We start from the raw sequence: 15,709 nt of genomic DNA, 5'->3' as shown, positions 1-15,709 counted from the left end.
GGGGCTGGCTCCAAATTACTCTGTGTCTCCCTGAAGGGCTCTTTGTGGATTAATTTTGCTTAACTTTTTCCTGTGTGTGTGTGTGTGTGTGTGTGTGTGTGTGTGTGTGCTCTGTCACATTTACATTATGTCAGCTAAAGAGTGTGTTTCTTGTACAGCGGAGTGTTCCTCTTCACCAGGGGGCTCACTACTGGGTACTCAGGGCAGTGTACCTTCCCAGAATAGCGAGGCTGAACCGGAATGGGTCAGTTCCATTAAGGGAACGATCTCAAATATTTCTACAAAGCTATCCCGCAATGAGAAAGAGACGCAATACTTAAGACAGACTGTGGATGAGTCGATGAATAGAGACTCAGTCCACAAACCAGCATCTCAATCCCCTCCCGTTTGTCTGCAAAAACGATCTCTGGCCCATATCCTGCAGTCTGACTCTGACGGGGTAGACATGGAGGAGGGTGAGGTGGATTTGGAGAGGGGGGATGCTACTCTGCCACAGGGAATAGAAGCTCTTATAGAGGCTATCAGAGAGGTTCTGCAAATTGCCGATAAGGTGCCAGAGGAGTTTGAGGAATCTTATTTTAATGTAAAAAAGAAGTCCTCAGTCACTTTTCCAGCGTCAAAGGAATTGAATACCCTGTTTGAAGAACTGTGGGTTAATCCTGATGGAAATTTCAAATCCCTAAAAGGTTGCTTTCATCTTTTCCTTATCCCCTGAAGGATTGGAAAAAATGGGAAAATCCACCGATAGTGTCATCAGTCTCTAGGCTGTCTTGTAAAATTGCATTGCCTGTCCCTGGTGCAGCCTCCCTAAAAGATACGGCTAATCGTAAAATTGAGACTACACTCAAATCATTGTACACAGCTGCTGGGGTGGCCCAAAGACCCACTATTGCATGTGCGTGGATCACAAAAGCAATTGCTAAATGGTCAGGTAACCTAATTGAGGGGTTAGATTCCTTGTCTAGGGGGGATGTTGTTTTACTCCTGCAGCATATACAGGACTCTGCGAACTTTATGGTGGAAGCCAAAAAAGAGCTTGGTTTGCTTAATGCATGCACCACCACTATGGCAGTGTCAGCACGCAGGGGCTTGTGGCTACGCCAGTGGACTGCTGATGCGGACTCCAGGAGAGGCGTGGAAGGCCTGCCATTCACAGGAGCGGCCTTGTTTGGAGACGAACTACACAAATGGATCTCCAAAGCTACTGCGGGTAAGTCTACGTATCTTCCTTCCGCAGCTCCCCCAGCCAGGAAAGCTTATTCAGCTTCAAATTTATAGTCCTTTCGGACTGCCAAGTTTAAGGGTAAATCCAGAGGTGCTTCTACAGCAGGCCATTCAAAAACTGGTACAGGCTCAAGTCATTGTTCCAGTTCCACCTCATCTACACAACAAGGGGTACTATTCCAACTTGTTTGTAGTACCGAAACCGGACGGTTTGGTACGTCCAATTCTGAACCTCAAGTCCTTGAACCCGTTCAGTGTTCAAGTTCAAGATGGAGTTTCTGAGAGCGGTGATCTTAGGTCTGGAGGAAGGGGAATTCCATGTGTCTCTGGATGTCAAGGATGCGTACCTTCACATTCTAATCTGGCCGCCTCATCAGGCTTATCTACGGTTTGCAGTACAGGACTGTCACTACCAGTTCCAGGCCCTGCCATTTGGTCTCTCCATGGCACCGAGGGTGTTCACCAAAGTGATGGCAGAGATGATGTTTATACTCTGCAAGCAGGGAGTGAACATAATTCCGTACCTGGACGATCTTCTGATAAAGGCGCCATCCAGGGAGAGGTTGCTGGACAGCATTGGCCTCTCAACCAAACTTCTCTAGGATCACAGGTGGATTCTGAACCTTCTGAAATCTCACCTAGAGCCAACACGGAGGCTCCCATTCCTGGGAATGATACTGGACACGGAGTCGCAGAAAGTGTTCCTTCCATTGGAAAAGGCATTGGTAATCCAGTCGATGGTTCGGGATGTCCTGAAGCCAACCTGGATATCGGTGTATCTATGCATTCGCCTTCTGGGGTAAATGGTGGCCTCTTACGAGGCGCTTCAATATGGAAGGTTTCACGCAAGACCCTTCCAGCTTGATCTGTTGGACAAATGGTCCGGATCGCATCTTCACATGCACCAGAGGATTCGTCTGTCACCAAAAGCCAGGATCTCCCTTCCGTGGTGGCTACAGACCTCATACCTTGTCGAGGGTCGGAGGTTCGGAATTCAGGACTGGATCCTGTTAACCACGGACGCAAGCCTCTGAGGTTGGGGAGCAGTTACCCAGGGGGTGCAGTTTCAAGTAAGATGGTCAAGTCAGGAAGTTGTCCTTCCAATCAATATTCTGTAACTCACGGCCATATACAATGCCCTTCTGCAGGCTTCTTATCTTCTTCAGAATCGGGCCATTCAAGTCCAGTCAGACAATGTAACGCCAGCGACGTACATAAACCGACAGGTTGGAACGAAAAGCAGAGCAGCAATGTCAGAGGTGTCAAGAATTCTTATCTGGGCAGAAAAAAATGATGTGGCGTTGTCAGCGGTCTTCATTCCGGGAGTAGACAACTCCGAAGCAGACTTCCTCAGCAGACACGACCTGCACCCAGGGGAGTGGGTCCTTTACCCGGAAGTGTTCAGGTGCTTGACACGTCGGTGGGGATATTCACAGATTGACATGATGGCCTCTCGTCTCAACAAGAAGCTCAAGTGGTATTGTTCCAGGCAGAGAGACCCGCAGGCAGTGGCGGTAGACGCTCTGACGACTCCATGGGTCTATCAAATGGTGTACGCGTTTCCTTCACTTCATCTGATCCCAAGAAATCTCAAAAGAATAAAAAGGGAATAGGTTCAAGCAATACTCATTGCTCCGGACTGGCGAAGAAGGTCCTGGTACGTGGACCTTCTGGAGATGCTCCTCGAAGATCCGTGGCCTCTACCTCTACCCGAGGATCTTCTGCAACAGGGCCCGTTCGTCTATCAAGACTTAGCGCGGCTACGTTTGATGGCATGGAAGTTGATCGGCTGATTCTAGCCAGAATAGGGATCCCTAACAAAGTTATCCCGACTATGATCCAAGCCAGGAAAGGGGTAACATCTAAACATTACCACCGTATTTGGAAGAAATACGTCTCTTGGTATGAGAGCAGAACTTATTCTGCGGTGGTATTTCACCTGGGATGTCTCCTGCTTTTTCTGCAGGCAGGTGTGGATGTGGGCCTACGTCTGTGCTCCATAAAAGTCCAGATTTTGGCCTTGCCCATTTTCTTTCAGAAACAATTGGCTTCTCTCACTGAGGTCCAGATGTTTTTGAAAGGTGTTCTGCACATCCAACCTCCCTTTGTGCCTCCCACGGCACCTTGGGATCTCAATTTGGTGCTGCGGTTCCTCCAATCGGACTGGTTTGAACCATTACAGGAGGTGGACATAAAATATCTTATGTGGAAGACCTTCACACTATTGGCCTTGGCTTCAGCAAGACGTGTGTCGAAGCGGGGGCGTTGTCTCACAAGAGCCCCTATTTAATTGTCCATGAGGACAGAGCTGAACTCAGAACTCATCAACAATTTCTTCTGAAAGTGGTGTCAGCGTTTCACATCAACCAATTTATTGTGGTTCCGGTTATCACCGACACTTCCACTACTTCAAAGTCTTTGGATGCTGTGAGGGCTTTGCAGGTATATGTAAAGAGGACTGCTCGTCACAGCAAATCCGACTCGCTGTTCGTTCTATATGATCCCAATAAAATTGTGTGTCCTGCTTCAAAGCAGACAATTCCACGCTGGATCAGGCTCAGTATCCAGCATGCTTATTCCACGGCAGGTTTGCCTGTTCCAAAATCTGTACAGGCCCACTCTACTAGGTCGGTGGGTTCTTCCTGAGCGGCTACCCGGGGTGTCTCGGCTTTACAGCTCTGCCGAGCGGCTACTTGGTCTGGTTCGAACAAGTTTGCTAAATTCTACAAGTTTGATACTTTGACCAAACTGAAGGTCCTCAGAGGCCAATCAGTTCTGCAGGAACCTCAGCACTCTCCCACCCAGTTTGGGAGCTTTGTTACATCCCCATGGTACTAAATGGAACCCCAGTATCCTCTAGGACGTAAGAGAAAATAGGATTTTAATTACCTACTGGTAAATCCTTTTCTCGTAGTCCGTAGAGGATACTGGGCACCCGCCCGGTACTTCGTTCTTCCTGCACAGTTACTTGGTTAAGTATTGTTGGAACAGAATGGTAAAAGAAGACTCTTGTTTGGGTGCACTCTTGTTAAAGTTATTATGACAGTATTAAAACATAACGTTTATTTTAAATTATTAAAATAAGTTCAGTATCCACTCATATTCTCCCCATGGAGTTGGTACACAAAAACGAAAGCAAAGCATAAGCAAAACAAACACATTGGTAGGGTAAAATGTAAGGTATGTTCTGGTTTGGTCTATACCCAAAATAGACTGGCATAGAGATGTAGGCACAGTCGTCATACATCTATCTTATGCCTTACCAGTACAAGCAATGCTTGTTTTAATGGGACCTAAATACACACTGAATTGTGTAAGACTGGTGCGGAATCGCCAACCTTTCTTGGTCAACCTTAAGTATTGTTGGTTCAGCTGTTGCTGTTCCTGTTTAAAGTTGGGTTAACATAGCTTTCCTCTGTTTGTATGTGCTGGTTCGGAATCTCACCACTATCTTTATCTATCCTTCTCTCTGTCTCCTCGGGCACAGTTTCCTAGAATGAGTCTGGTAGGAGGGGCATAGAGGGAGGAGCCAGCCCACACTATCAAATTCTTAAAGTGCCCATGGCTCCTAGTGGACCCGTCTATACCCCATGGTACTAAATGGAACCCCAGTATCCTCTACGGACTATGAGAAAAGGATTTGCCGGTAGGTAATTAAAATCCTATTTTTTCAATGTTGTAGATACAAATGAAGTTATCACAGAAAAACCCGAACAAAATAAAGAACAGGAAAATGCAGAAGAGCCTCAAGTTGAGAAAAGTAAAGTTACTTAAGTTTTCTTAAAATCACTTGTTTTCCTCTACTGAAAATTTCAAGTTTCCTTTCTTATGTATATTAAATAGCATATTCTAAATTGTATTCAGATTCACTGCATGTTTGCCTCTACAGCTGAGACTTTCCGACGGAAGCGTTCTAAATCTGAGGACTTAGACAGCCAGAGCTCCAAACGGAGGCGGTTTGAGGGTGAAGAGTATGAAGCAGAGTTACAGGTTAAGATCACAGCAGGAGATGACCTAAACAAGAAACTGCAGAAAGTAAGTTTTGTTAAGTGATAAATAATGTACGAATTATGTATCACAGTACAATACATTTTTAAAACTGAATATAGTGGATAAGCTGACATAGCATGCATATATTTAGAGTATTGATATACAGTTGCCATACAGTATTAGTATCAGACTCTTTTTAGGTGATTCAGTTGTCTATTGCTTCCATCTAAAGTGGCTAGGAGCTATTACATTTTTTCACGTGACCATCCCCACATTCTCGAGCCCAAATGCACATGATTAGCCACACCCAAATCAATGGGATTAGCCATGCCCAGCCCACAGCCCTATTTTAAGTAGTGGGTGCCAGGCGAAATCTGCGATAAGTGCAGTCTGGTCGCCTAAAACAACTGAATAGCTCCCTTTCACTTTAGATGAGAGCTTTGCGAGACAGAAGTAATTAAATCACCAGCAGACATCATGCAGTTCTGCAGCTCAGACTGGGAGTACTGAATTATACCCCTTTTCCACTAGCTCAAAAAACACGGGTAAATGCGCGCCCCTGTTTTCTGTAACGTCCTAGTGGATGCTGGGGACTCCGTAAGGACCATGGGGAATAGACGGGCTCCGCAGGAGACATGGGCACTTTAAGAAAGAATTTAGATTCTGGTGTGCTCTGGCTCCTCCCTCTATGCCCCTCCTCCAGACCTCAGTTTGAATCTGTGCCCGGGCGAGCTGGGTGCTGTTCAGTGAGCTCTCCGGAGCTTGCTGTAAGAAAGTATTTTGTTAGGTTTTTTATTTTCAGGGAGCTCTGCTGGCAACAGACTCCCTGTATCGTGGGACAGAGGGGAGAGAAGCAGCCCTACTCTCTGAAGATAGGTCCTGCTTCTTAGGCTACTGGACACCATTAGCTCCAGAGGGATCGTACACAGGATCTCGCCCTCGTCGTCCGATTCCGGAGCCGCGCCGCCGTCCCCCTCGCAGAGCCGGAAGACAGAAGCCGGGTGAGCATGAGAAGCAAGAAGACTTTGAAATCGGCGGCAGAAGACTCCGGTCTTCACTGAGGTAGCGCACACACACAGCACTGCAGCTGTGCGCCATTGCTCCCACACACACCTCACATACTCCGGTCACTGTAAGGGCGCAGGGGGGGAGCCCTGGGCAGCAATTGGGCACTGTATATATGTATGAGCCCCCGCCAAGAAAATATATATTTAAGCGGGACAGAAGCCCGCCGTCGAGGGGGCGGGGCTTCTTCCTCAGCACCATGTTTTTTCTCCACAGCACCGCTGAGAGGAAGCTCCCCAGCCTCTCCCCTGCAGATACACGGTAGAAGAGGGTAAAAAGAGAGGGGGGCACATAATTAGGCGCAAAAATCAATATAAACAGCAGCTACTGGGTTAACATTAAGTTACTGTGTTATTCCTGGGTTAATAGTGCTGGGGTGTGTGCTGGCATACTCTCTCTCTGTCTCTCCAAAGGGCCTTGTGGGGGAATTGTCTTCAGATGAGCATTCCCTGAGTGTGTGGTGTGTCGGTACGTGTGTGTCGACATGTCTGAGGTAAAAGGCTCCCCTAAGGAGAAGATGGAGCAAATGTGTGTGTGAGGGGTGTCTCCGTCGACAACGCCGACACCTGTTTGGATATGTGTAATTAAGTGCTAAGGTGAAATTATTGCACAAAAGATTAGAGAACAGACAGGGAACCTACCCATGTCTGTCCCTATGTCGCAGAGACCTTCAGAGTCTCTCAATGCTCACTATCCAAAATAAATAATAGACACTGATATCTACACGGAGTCTGACTCCAGTGTCGACTACGATAATGCAAAGTTACAGCCAAAATGGCAGGAAAGTATTCAATATATGATTATTGTAATAAAAGATGATTTGCATATCACTGATGACTCATCTGTCCCTGACACAAGGGTACACATGTTTAAGGGGAAGAAAGCTGAGGTAAATTTCCCTCCTCTCATGATGAAAAAGAGCGGGAATCTCCAGACAAGAGACTGCAGTTTCCCACAAAGAATTCTCAGGGATTATCCTTTCCCTACTAGGGCCAGGATACGATGGGAATCTTCCCCTAGGGTGTCACGTTTGCCCAAAAGGTAGCCCTGACTTAACAGCTATCCTCAGGGATCCTGCAGATAACGTGCACATTCTGGTACACTACTCAGACCGGCGATTGTGTCGGCATGGGTTTATAGCACTGTAGCAGCGTGGTCAGGTACCTTATCAGCAGAGATTGAGACCCTAGTATGTGTATGTGTATATATATATATATATATATTAAAGATGCTGTCTTAAGATATATATATATATATATATATATATATATATATATATATAAAAACGTCCGTCCAACATACGGCACTCAGCGGGCTTAGTCATCCGAAGTAAATAACAATATAGGCAGCATAAGCTTTGCAACGTTTCGGCACTTTATTTGCCTTTTTCAAGCAGGAATGGTTATGCTGCTTGAAAAAGGCAAATAAAGTGCCGAAACGTTGCAAAGCTTATGCTGCCTATATTGTTATTTACTTCGGATGACTAAGCCCGCTGAGTGCCGTATGTTGGACGGACGTTTGTACATTATGGAATGAGCACCGCGGCAATATATGAAGAAGTGTGAGTGCCGGTTGTACGAATTGTGTGTATGTGTATATATATATATATATATATATATATATATATATATATATATATATATATATATATAAAACATGCCCAAAGAGACACTAGTCTACTGGGTTCTAGAGTCAACGCTATGTCGATTTCTGCTTGACGTGTCCTGTAGAATATGCAATGGACAGGTGATGCCGACTTAAGAGGCATATGGAAGGCTGAGGATTGTGTGGAGAAGGGATCTCGGACCTTGTCTCCACAGCTATAGCTGGTAATTCTGATCTTTTGCCTTATATTCCTGCACAGCCTAGGAAAGCACGACATTATCAAATGCAGCCTTTCGATTACAAAGAAACAAGAAAGTCTGAGGTGCGTCCTTTCTTGCCAGAGGCTGGGGCAGAGGAAAGAAGCTGCACAACACAGCTAGTGCCCAGGAACAGAAGTCCTCCCCGGCCTCTACAAAATCCACCGCATGTCGCTGGGGCTCCACAGGCGGAGCTAGGCCCGGTGGGGGCATGTCTTTGTAATTTCAGCCACAAGTGGGTTCACTCCCTTGTGATCCCTGGGCAATTGATATTGTGTCTCAGGGATACAAGCTGGACTTTGAGGAGATGCCCCTCACCGACGGCCCTGCCGGCTTCCCCCCACGAGAGGGAAATAGTGTTAACTGCAATTCACAAATTTTATCTACAACAGGTGGTGGTCAAGGTTCCCCTCCTTCAACAAGGAGGGGGTTATTATTCGACCATGTTGTAGTCCCGAAACCGGACGGTTCGGTCAGACCCATATTGAATTTAAAATCCCTAAACATATACCTGAAAAGGTTCAAGTTCAAGATGGAATCGCTAAGAGCAGTCATCGCAAGTCTGAAAGGGGGAGATTTTATGGTGTCTCTGGACATAAAGGATGCATACCTTCATGTCCCCATTTATCCACCTCATCAGGCATACCTCAGATTTGCGGTACAGGATTGTCATTACCAATTTCAGACGTTGCCGTTTGGTCTTCCCACGGCCCCGAGAATCTTCACCAAGGTAATGGCGAAAATGATGGTGCTCCTGCGGAAGCAAGGTGTCACAATTATCCAGTACTTGGACGATCTCCTCATAAAAGCGAGATTAAGAGAGCAGTTACTGAACAGCGTATCACTTTCTCTGGAAGTGTAACGGCAACACGGCTGGATTCTAAATATTCCAAAGTCGCAGGTGGTTCCTACAGCTCATCTGCCTTTCCTAGGCATGATTCTAGACACAGAGCAGAAAAGGGTTTATCTCCCGATAGAGAGAGCTCAGGAGCTCATGACACTGGTCAGGAACCTATTAAAACCAAAACAGGTGTCAGTGCATCACTGCACTCGAGTCCTGGGAAGGATGGTGGCATCATAAGAGGCCATTCCCTTCGGCAGGTTCCATGCGAGGACCTTTTCAATGGGGCTTACTGGACAAGTAGTCCGGATCACATCTTCAGATGCATCGGTTAATCACCCTATCCCCCAGGGCCAGGGTGTCTCTCCTGTGGTGGCTGCAGAGTGCTCACCTTCTCGAGGGCCGCAGATTCGGCATTCAGGATTGGGTCCTGGTGACCTCGGATGCAAGCCTCCGAGGGTGGGGAGCAGTCGCACAGGGAAGGAATTTCCAAGGTCTGTGGTCAAGTCAGGAGACTTGCCTTCACATCACCATCCTGGAATTAAGGGCCGTATACAACGCCCTACGTCAAGCGGAGACCCTGCTTCGCGACCAACCGGTTCTGATTCAGTCAGAAGCCACCAGAATTCTTCGCTGGGCGGAGAATCACGTAAGCGCACTGTCAGCAGTGTTCATCCCGGCAGTGGACAGCTGGGAAGCAGACTTCCTCAGCAGGCACGACCTCCACCCGGGAGAGGGGGGACTTCATCAAGAAGTCTTCACGCAGATTGCAAGTCGGTGGGAACTGCCACAGGTGGACGTGATGGCATCCCGCCTCAACAAAAAGCTACAGAGGTATTGCGCCAGGTCATGAGACCCTCAGGCGATAGCTGTGGACGCACTGGTGTCACCGTGGGTATTCCAGTCGGTCTATGTATTTCCTCCTCTTCCTCTCATACCCAAGGTGCTGAGAATCATAAGAAAAAGAGGAGTGAGAACAATACTCATTGTTCCGGATTGGCCAAGAAGGACTTGGTATCCAGATCTGCAAGAAATGCTCACAGAGGACCCGTGGCCTCTGCCTCTAAGACAGGACTTGTTGCAACAGGGGCCCTGTCTGTTCCAAGACTTACCGCGGCTGCGTTTGACGGCATGGCGGTTGAACGCCGGATCCTAGCAGAAAAAGGCATTCCGGATGAGGTCATTCCTACGCTGATAAAGGCTAGGAAGGACGTGACGGCTCAACATTATCACCGTGTATGGCGAAAATATGTTGCTTGGTGTGAGGCCAGGAATGCCCCTACGGAGGAATTCCAGCTGGGCCGTTTCCTTCACTTCCTACAGTCGGGAGTGACTTTGGGCCTAAAATTGGGTTCCATTAAGGTCCAGATTTCGGCCCTATCCATTTTCTTTCAAAAAGAACTGGCTTCTCTACCTGAAGTTCAGACGTTTGTAAAGGGAGTGCTGCATATTCAGCCCCCTTTTGTGCCTCCAGTGGCACCTTGGGATCTTAACGTGGTGTTGTGTTTCCTGAAATCACACTGGTTTGAACCACTCAAAACGGTGGAATTGAAATATCTCACGTGGAAGGTGGTCATGCTACTAGCCTTGGCTTCGGCTAGGCGTGTGTCAGAATTGGCGGCTTTGTCACATAAAAGCCCCTATCTGGTTTTCCATGCGGATAGAGCAGAATTGCGGACCCGCCCACAATTTCTGCCGAAAGTGGTTTCATCCTTTCATATAAACCAACCTATTGTGGTGCCTGTGGCTACTACTGACTTGGAGGATTCCGAGTTACTTGATGTGGTCAGGGCTTTGAAGGTTTATGTAGCCAGAACGGCTAGGGTCAGGAAAACAGAATCTTTGTTTATCCTGTATGCTTCCAAGAAGCTTGGGGCGCCTGCTTCAAAGCAAACTATTGCTCGCTGGATCTGTAACACGATTCAGCAGGCTCATTCTGCGGCTGGATTGCCGCTGCCAAAATCAGTTAAGGCCCATTCCACTAGGAAGGTGGGCTCTTCTTGGGCGGCTGCCCGAGGGGTCTCGGCATTACAGCTGTGCCGAGCGGCTACTTGGTCAGGTTCAAACACTTTTGCAAAGTTCTATAAGTTTGATACCCTGGCTGAGGAGGACCTTGTGTTTGCTCAATCGGTGCTGCAGAGTCATCCGCACTCTCCCGCCCGTTTGGCAGCTTTGGTATAATCCCCATGGTCCTTACGGAGTCCCCAGCATCCACTAGGACGTTAGAGAAAATAAGATTTTACTTACCGGTAAATCTATTTCTCGTAGTCCGTAGTGGATGCTGGGCGCCCGTCCCAAGTGCGGACTTCTTCTGCAATACTTGTATATAGTTATTGCTGCAATAAGGGCTATGTTTTAGTTGCATCAGGGTTGTACTGATGCTCTGTTTTTGTTCATACTGTTGACTGGGTAAGTTTATCACAAGTTATACGGTGTGATTGGTGTGGCTGGTATGTATCTTGCCCTGGATTACCAAAATCCTTTCCTTGTACTGTCAGCTCTTCCGGGCACAGTTTCTCTAACTGAGGTCTGGAGGAGGGACATAGAGGGAGGAGCCAGAGCACACCAGAATCTAAATTCTTTCTTAAAGTGCCCATGTCTCCTGCGGAGCCCGTCTATTCCCCATGGTCCTTACGGAGTCCAGAGCATCCACTACGGACTACGAGAAATAGATTTACCGGTAAGTAAAATCTTATTTTTTGCAAGTGGGAAAGGGTCCCCCCGCAAAAACCCAGATCATGTGACCCGTTAATCCTACACGGGTAAATACCTGGGTAGGACACGGGAATGATCCGGGTAGGGTTGTAGTGTTAAACGGGAGCCGTGTCGATGCAACATGGCTCCCGTTTACACTGTATGGAAGGGTGGCGCTGGGAGATCACATGATCGCGTCACTTGCAGTGTCACCAACTCGGCAATATGCCGGGTTGGTGAGCGCAATGGGAAAGGGGGCTGAGCACAAGCCGCAGCCGGGTAGCACCCGTGTCAGGCTCCCGGCTGCGACCCGTGCTCGTACGTGGAAAAGGGGTATTAGTGTACTACGCTTCAAAAGAGCTGATCAGTAGTCTCCTTTCTAGATGAGTTCTGAAGAGTGCTGGATGTATTCAGTGCTAATTTTCTACAAACTTCAGCACCTTGTAGTTGCAGACTATAGGTAGGAGACAAGAAAAATTAGAAGGGCTTTTTGAAAAATGGTCAACACCTATTCAAAAGCACATTTCTACCAATGTTGATGTTCTAATGAGCAGGGCCCTCTCACTTCAATGCCTCTTTCAACAACCTTTTATGTATTGTTATTTTTTTTTTTTTTTTTTCTGCTTCAGGTTCCATAGGGTCCCACCTGCAACCCCATGGTATGCCCTGTGGACCCTTTTACCATAACTCTCATGTTTCTATGAATTTTCTTTCATTAAAAACCTTGCTGCACTTTACGTCTCAACTATTATTGTGTTGAGGACAAAGGTAATACAGTCATAAAACAATCTGAAGGAGAAATGAATGTGCAGACCTAGCAGTAACTTTATTATATACATATCACTGTACATGTACAGTAAGTGTATTTATTGTAATAACACAAAGGCTAATGCTTCTTGTTAGGTGATCCAGAAGCTGTTTGAGGAAAAACTTAGTGCCTTGCAGTGTATAGAGTTTGACAAAGCAATTGCGGAGCTGAAAACACGAGTGGAGAAAATTGAGTGCAAAAAACACGAAACTGTTCTGCATTCCATGCAGGTAATGTGCACTATAAATGTACAGCGGTGTGTGCTATATGTACAACATTCTATATGTGCATCATGTATGCAAATCACAATTTATTTATTTTTTTCAAATTCAGGCTAAAATAACCCGGCTGACAAGACGCTTTGGGGCTGCAAAGAAAGACCTGAAGAAAAGACCTGAGGTAATAGCTAGTTGTTTGTTACATTATTGAGCATGTGACAATTATTTTTAAGTTGTAAAATCTGTTTTGTACTATACAGACAGTCGTGGGGAAAAATAGGATATCTTATTGTGTGTACATGTGCATCCCCCTGCTCTTGCAGTGTCATGAAGAGACCTGTTTTTGTGGCTCCCTCCGCTTGTTTTTTACAGGTGTATTTAGTCGGTCAGATAGCACCCCTTCTTAGGACATATAAGTAAGGGTCCATAGACTGCACATCCTAACTGCAAGTAATGAGAGGTGCTACCTTGCTGAGACCTGTAGTGCCACACACAAAGAGAATGAATGCAGGTGCACTATTCAAACATTACTAATTAGAATAGTAATAAATTTAGCAACATGAGTTTTTTTGCATAATCTTGGCCAAAATTACAGGTTTACCCACCACTTCATGGTAAACTCATACTTGGGTAAGTCCCTAACATTCTAAGGGTTCAAGTCTAGGGTGTGAGACACCCCAAAAACAGCCAAGCCAAAACCACCCCAAGGGATCACATTAGTGAGGAAAGTGAAGTGTGTGAGAAAGTTGGATAGATAAGAGCAGATATTACGTGTGTTAGTGTTACAGGGGTAAAAATAAATATGTGAAAAATGTTTCATATATAAAAAAAGAAACAATAAAAGTACTATGGTGTGCTAAAGTAAGTATTATATTGTGATGCCTTGGAGCAGCCCAGTCAAAGCAATTCAGGGGGAACCACACCTTAAAACTCACCCCACAACATATATATAAACTTTTAGGTCTTACCTTAATTGTGCCTATTTAAAATGTGTAGTCTGATATTGCTAGGTTCCCTACTTAATATCAGTGACAGGTGGGGCAACGGTGCTAATCTAGGCTGAAGGGGTCTCAAGCCTTCAAGTGTACATATAAATACACAATATAGAATATATAGGGAAGGGATGCCTAGACTGCACACCCTAACTGCAAGAAATGAAAGGCATTGTAGTACCTTCTTAGGACAAAGTAGCCTGACCTAGGTCCCATTAGATTGAAGCACTGTGGTTGGAACTTCATCCTTGATGGGCTTTACCTCCAGAAAGGAAAAGACTACCAGTTTTCTTCTTCACTAACACTCCTGTCATGCTGTGAGAAAGATCTCCAATGTTTTGGTTAGTCTGGGCAGATGATGCTTGGCTAAAGCTCTAGTCCCATTTTGCCTCACAAAAGGCTCAATACTGTGATTTATCTATTTTGAAAGTTTTTTTGTGACTAAGCCCATGTTTGTTCTGTGTCTTCTTATGAAAGTTTGTGGTGTGTGTTTGTGTGAAAAAAGATCATATGTACTATCAAATGTTTATATCTGCCAGTGTTTTTTAAACACTTTTATATCATACAAGAATATGTTGATTAAATCTAGGTGATAATTTTTCCTCATGTGAGGTAACGTTTTTCACTCCGTATCCCTTCCACAATGTCAAGTTTAAACCTTGAGGAGGAAAATCTGTTATTTTACCAACTCCAGATACTAGACAAAAATTAAATTTGTGACTTAAAAAGAAGGTCAAGGAACAAATGGATAAAAAGAGGCGTGCTTTCAAAGCATTTAAGTCTAACAGGAAGGCAGAATCATTCCAGTACTACAAGGAATGTAACACAAAATGCAAAAAAAGAAATCAGAGGAAACAAAATAGAAAACGAAAAACAAATCGCCAAGGAGAGTAATACATACCCCAAATTTTTTTTAAGTATATATAGGGTAAAAAGTTAAAAAAAGGAGAATTTTGGACAATTAAAGGGCGAGTTGGATCTCTTGACTAATGATGATAGGGAAAAAGCAGATTTACTGAATAAATTATTTTCATCAGTACTTACTAGAGAGGACCGGTTGGAGGGAGTAGTGCACAGCATAAGCTATGATAACGACCCATTGCTAAGTACTTGGTTAAACGAGGAAGTAGTCCGGGAGATACTAAGTAACATTAAGATAAATAAATCTCCTGGGCTGGATGGACTTCACCACAGGGTTCTTATGGAACTAAACTCAGAGTTATCGAGGCCCCTATATTTGATTTTCTGTGTGTCAATGTCATCAGGAATGATACCGAAGGACTGCTGTATAGCAGAGGTAGTTCCAATGTTTAAAAAGGGAATTAAAACTCATCCCGGTAACTATAGATGGTACGTTTGACATCTAAAGTGGAGAAAATACTGGAAGGTATAATAAGGGATAACATACTAGAGTACTTGGATAACGCCAAGGTTATTAATAGGAATCAGCATGGTTTTGTGAGGGAAAGGTCATATCAAACTAACTTAATTAGCTTCTACGAGAAAGTGAGCGATAATATTGATCATGATAAAGCATTGGATGTGGTCTTTTTGGACTTTGCTAAGGCTTTTGACACAGTCCCACATAAGAGTCTAAAACTTTAAAATTAATAGAGCTTGGTGTAGGAAACACTATTTGTACTTGGGTGAGTAATTGGCTGTACAATAGGGAACAGCGAGTGGGGATTAATAGGATGTTCTCTGAATGGGCCTCAGTGCTTAGTGGAATATTGCAGGGTTCAGTACTCGGGCCACTGCTATTTAACATATTTATTAATGACATAGGAGTGGGCCTCGAAAGCACAGTATCAATTTTTACAGATGATACTAAACTGTGTTGAGTAATTCAGACAAGGATATTGAGTCTCTACGGAATTACTTATCTAAACTGGAGGTTTGGGCAGACAAATGGAGAATGAGGTTCAATCTAGAAAAATTTAAAGTTGTGCACAGTCGGGCAGCCTATAAATTAAATGGGGAAAATGTAAGGGTAACGGTAGTTGGAAAAGATTTGG

The 15,709-nt window shown here is 45.3% G+C and overlaps 1 protein-coding gene across 5 annotated transcripts in view; it reads left to right on the top strand.

The window, feature by feature from the left end:
- The window catches only part of LOC134958066 (activating transcription factor 7-interacting protein 1-like), a 190,745-nt gene that overhangs the window by 71,066 nt on the left and 103,970 nt on the right, over positions 1-15,709 (top strand). For 4 of the 5 annotated variants that reach the window (XM_063940419.1, XM_063940416.1, XM_063940417.1 and 1 more), the window contains 4 exons: positions 4,907-4,984; positions 5,114-5,259; positions 12,580-12,714; positions 12,818-12,883. In XM_063940419.1, the coding sequence (XP_063796489.1) occupies positions 4,907-4,984; positions 5,114-5,259; positions 12,580-12,714; positions 12,818-12,883 (425 nt within the window). The remainder of the gene's footprint in view (positions 1-4,906; positions 4,985-5,113; positions 5,260-12,579; positions 12,715-12,817; positions 12,884-15,709) is intronic. The other variant, XM_063940420.1, reaches the window with a different exon arrangement.

The sequence above is a fragment of the Pseudophryne corroboree genome, chromosome 9 (assembly GCF_028390025.1).
Source record: "Pseudophryne corroboree isolate aPseCor3 chromosome 9, aPseCor3.hap2, whole genome shotgun sequence".
NCBI classification, from domain to species: Eukaryota; Metazoa; Chordata; class Amphibia; order Anura; family Myobatrachidae; genus Pseudophryne; species Pseudophryne corroboree.
The sequence above is the reverse complement of the archived record's forward strand: the minus strand, read 5'-3'. Positions and strand labels throughout refer to the sequence as shown.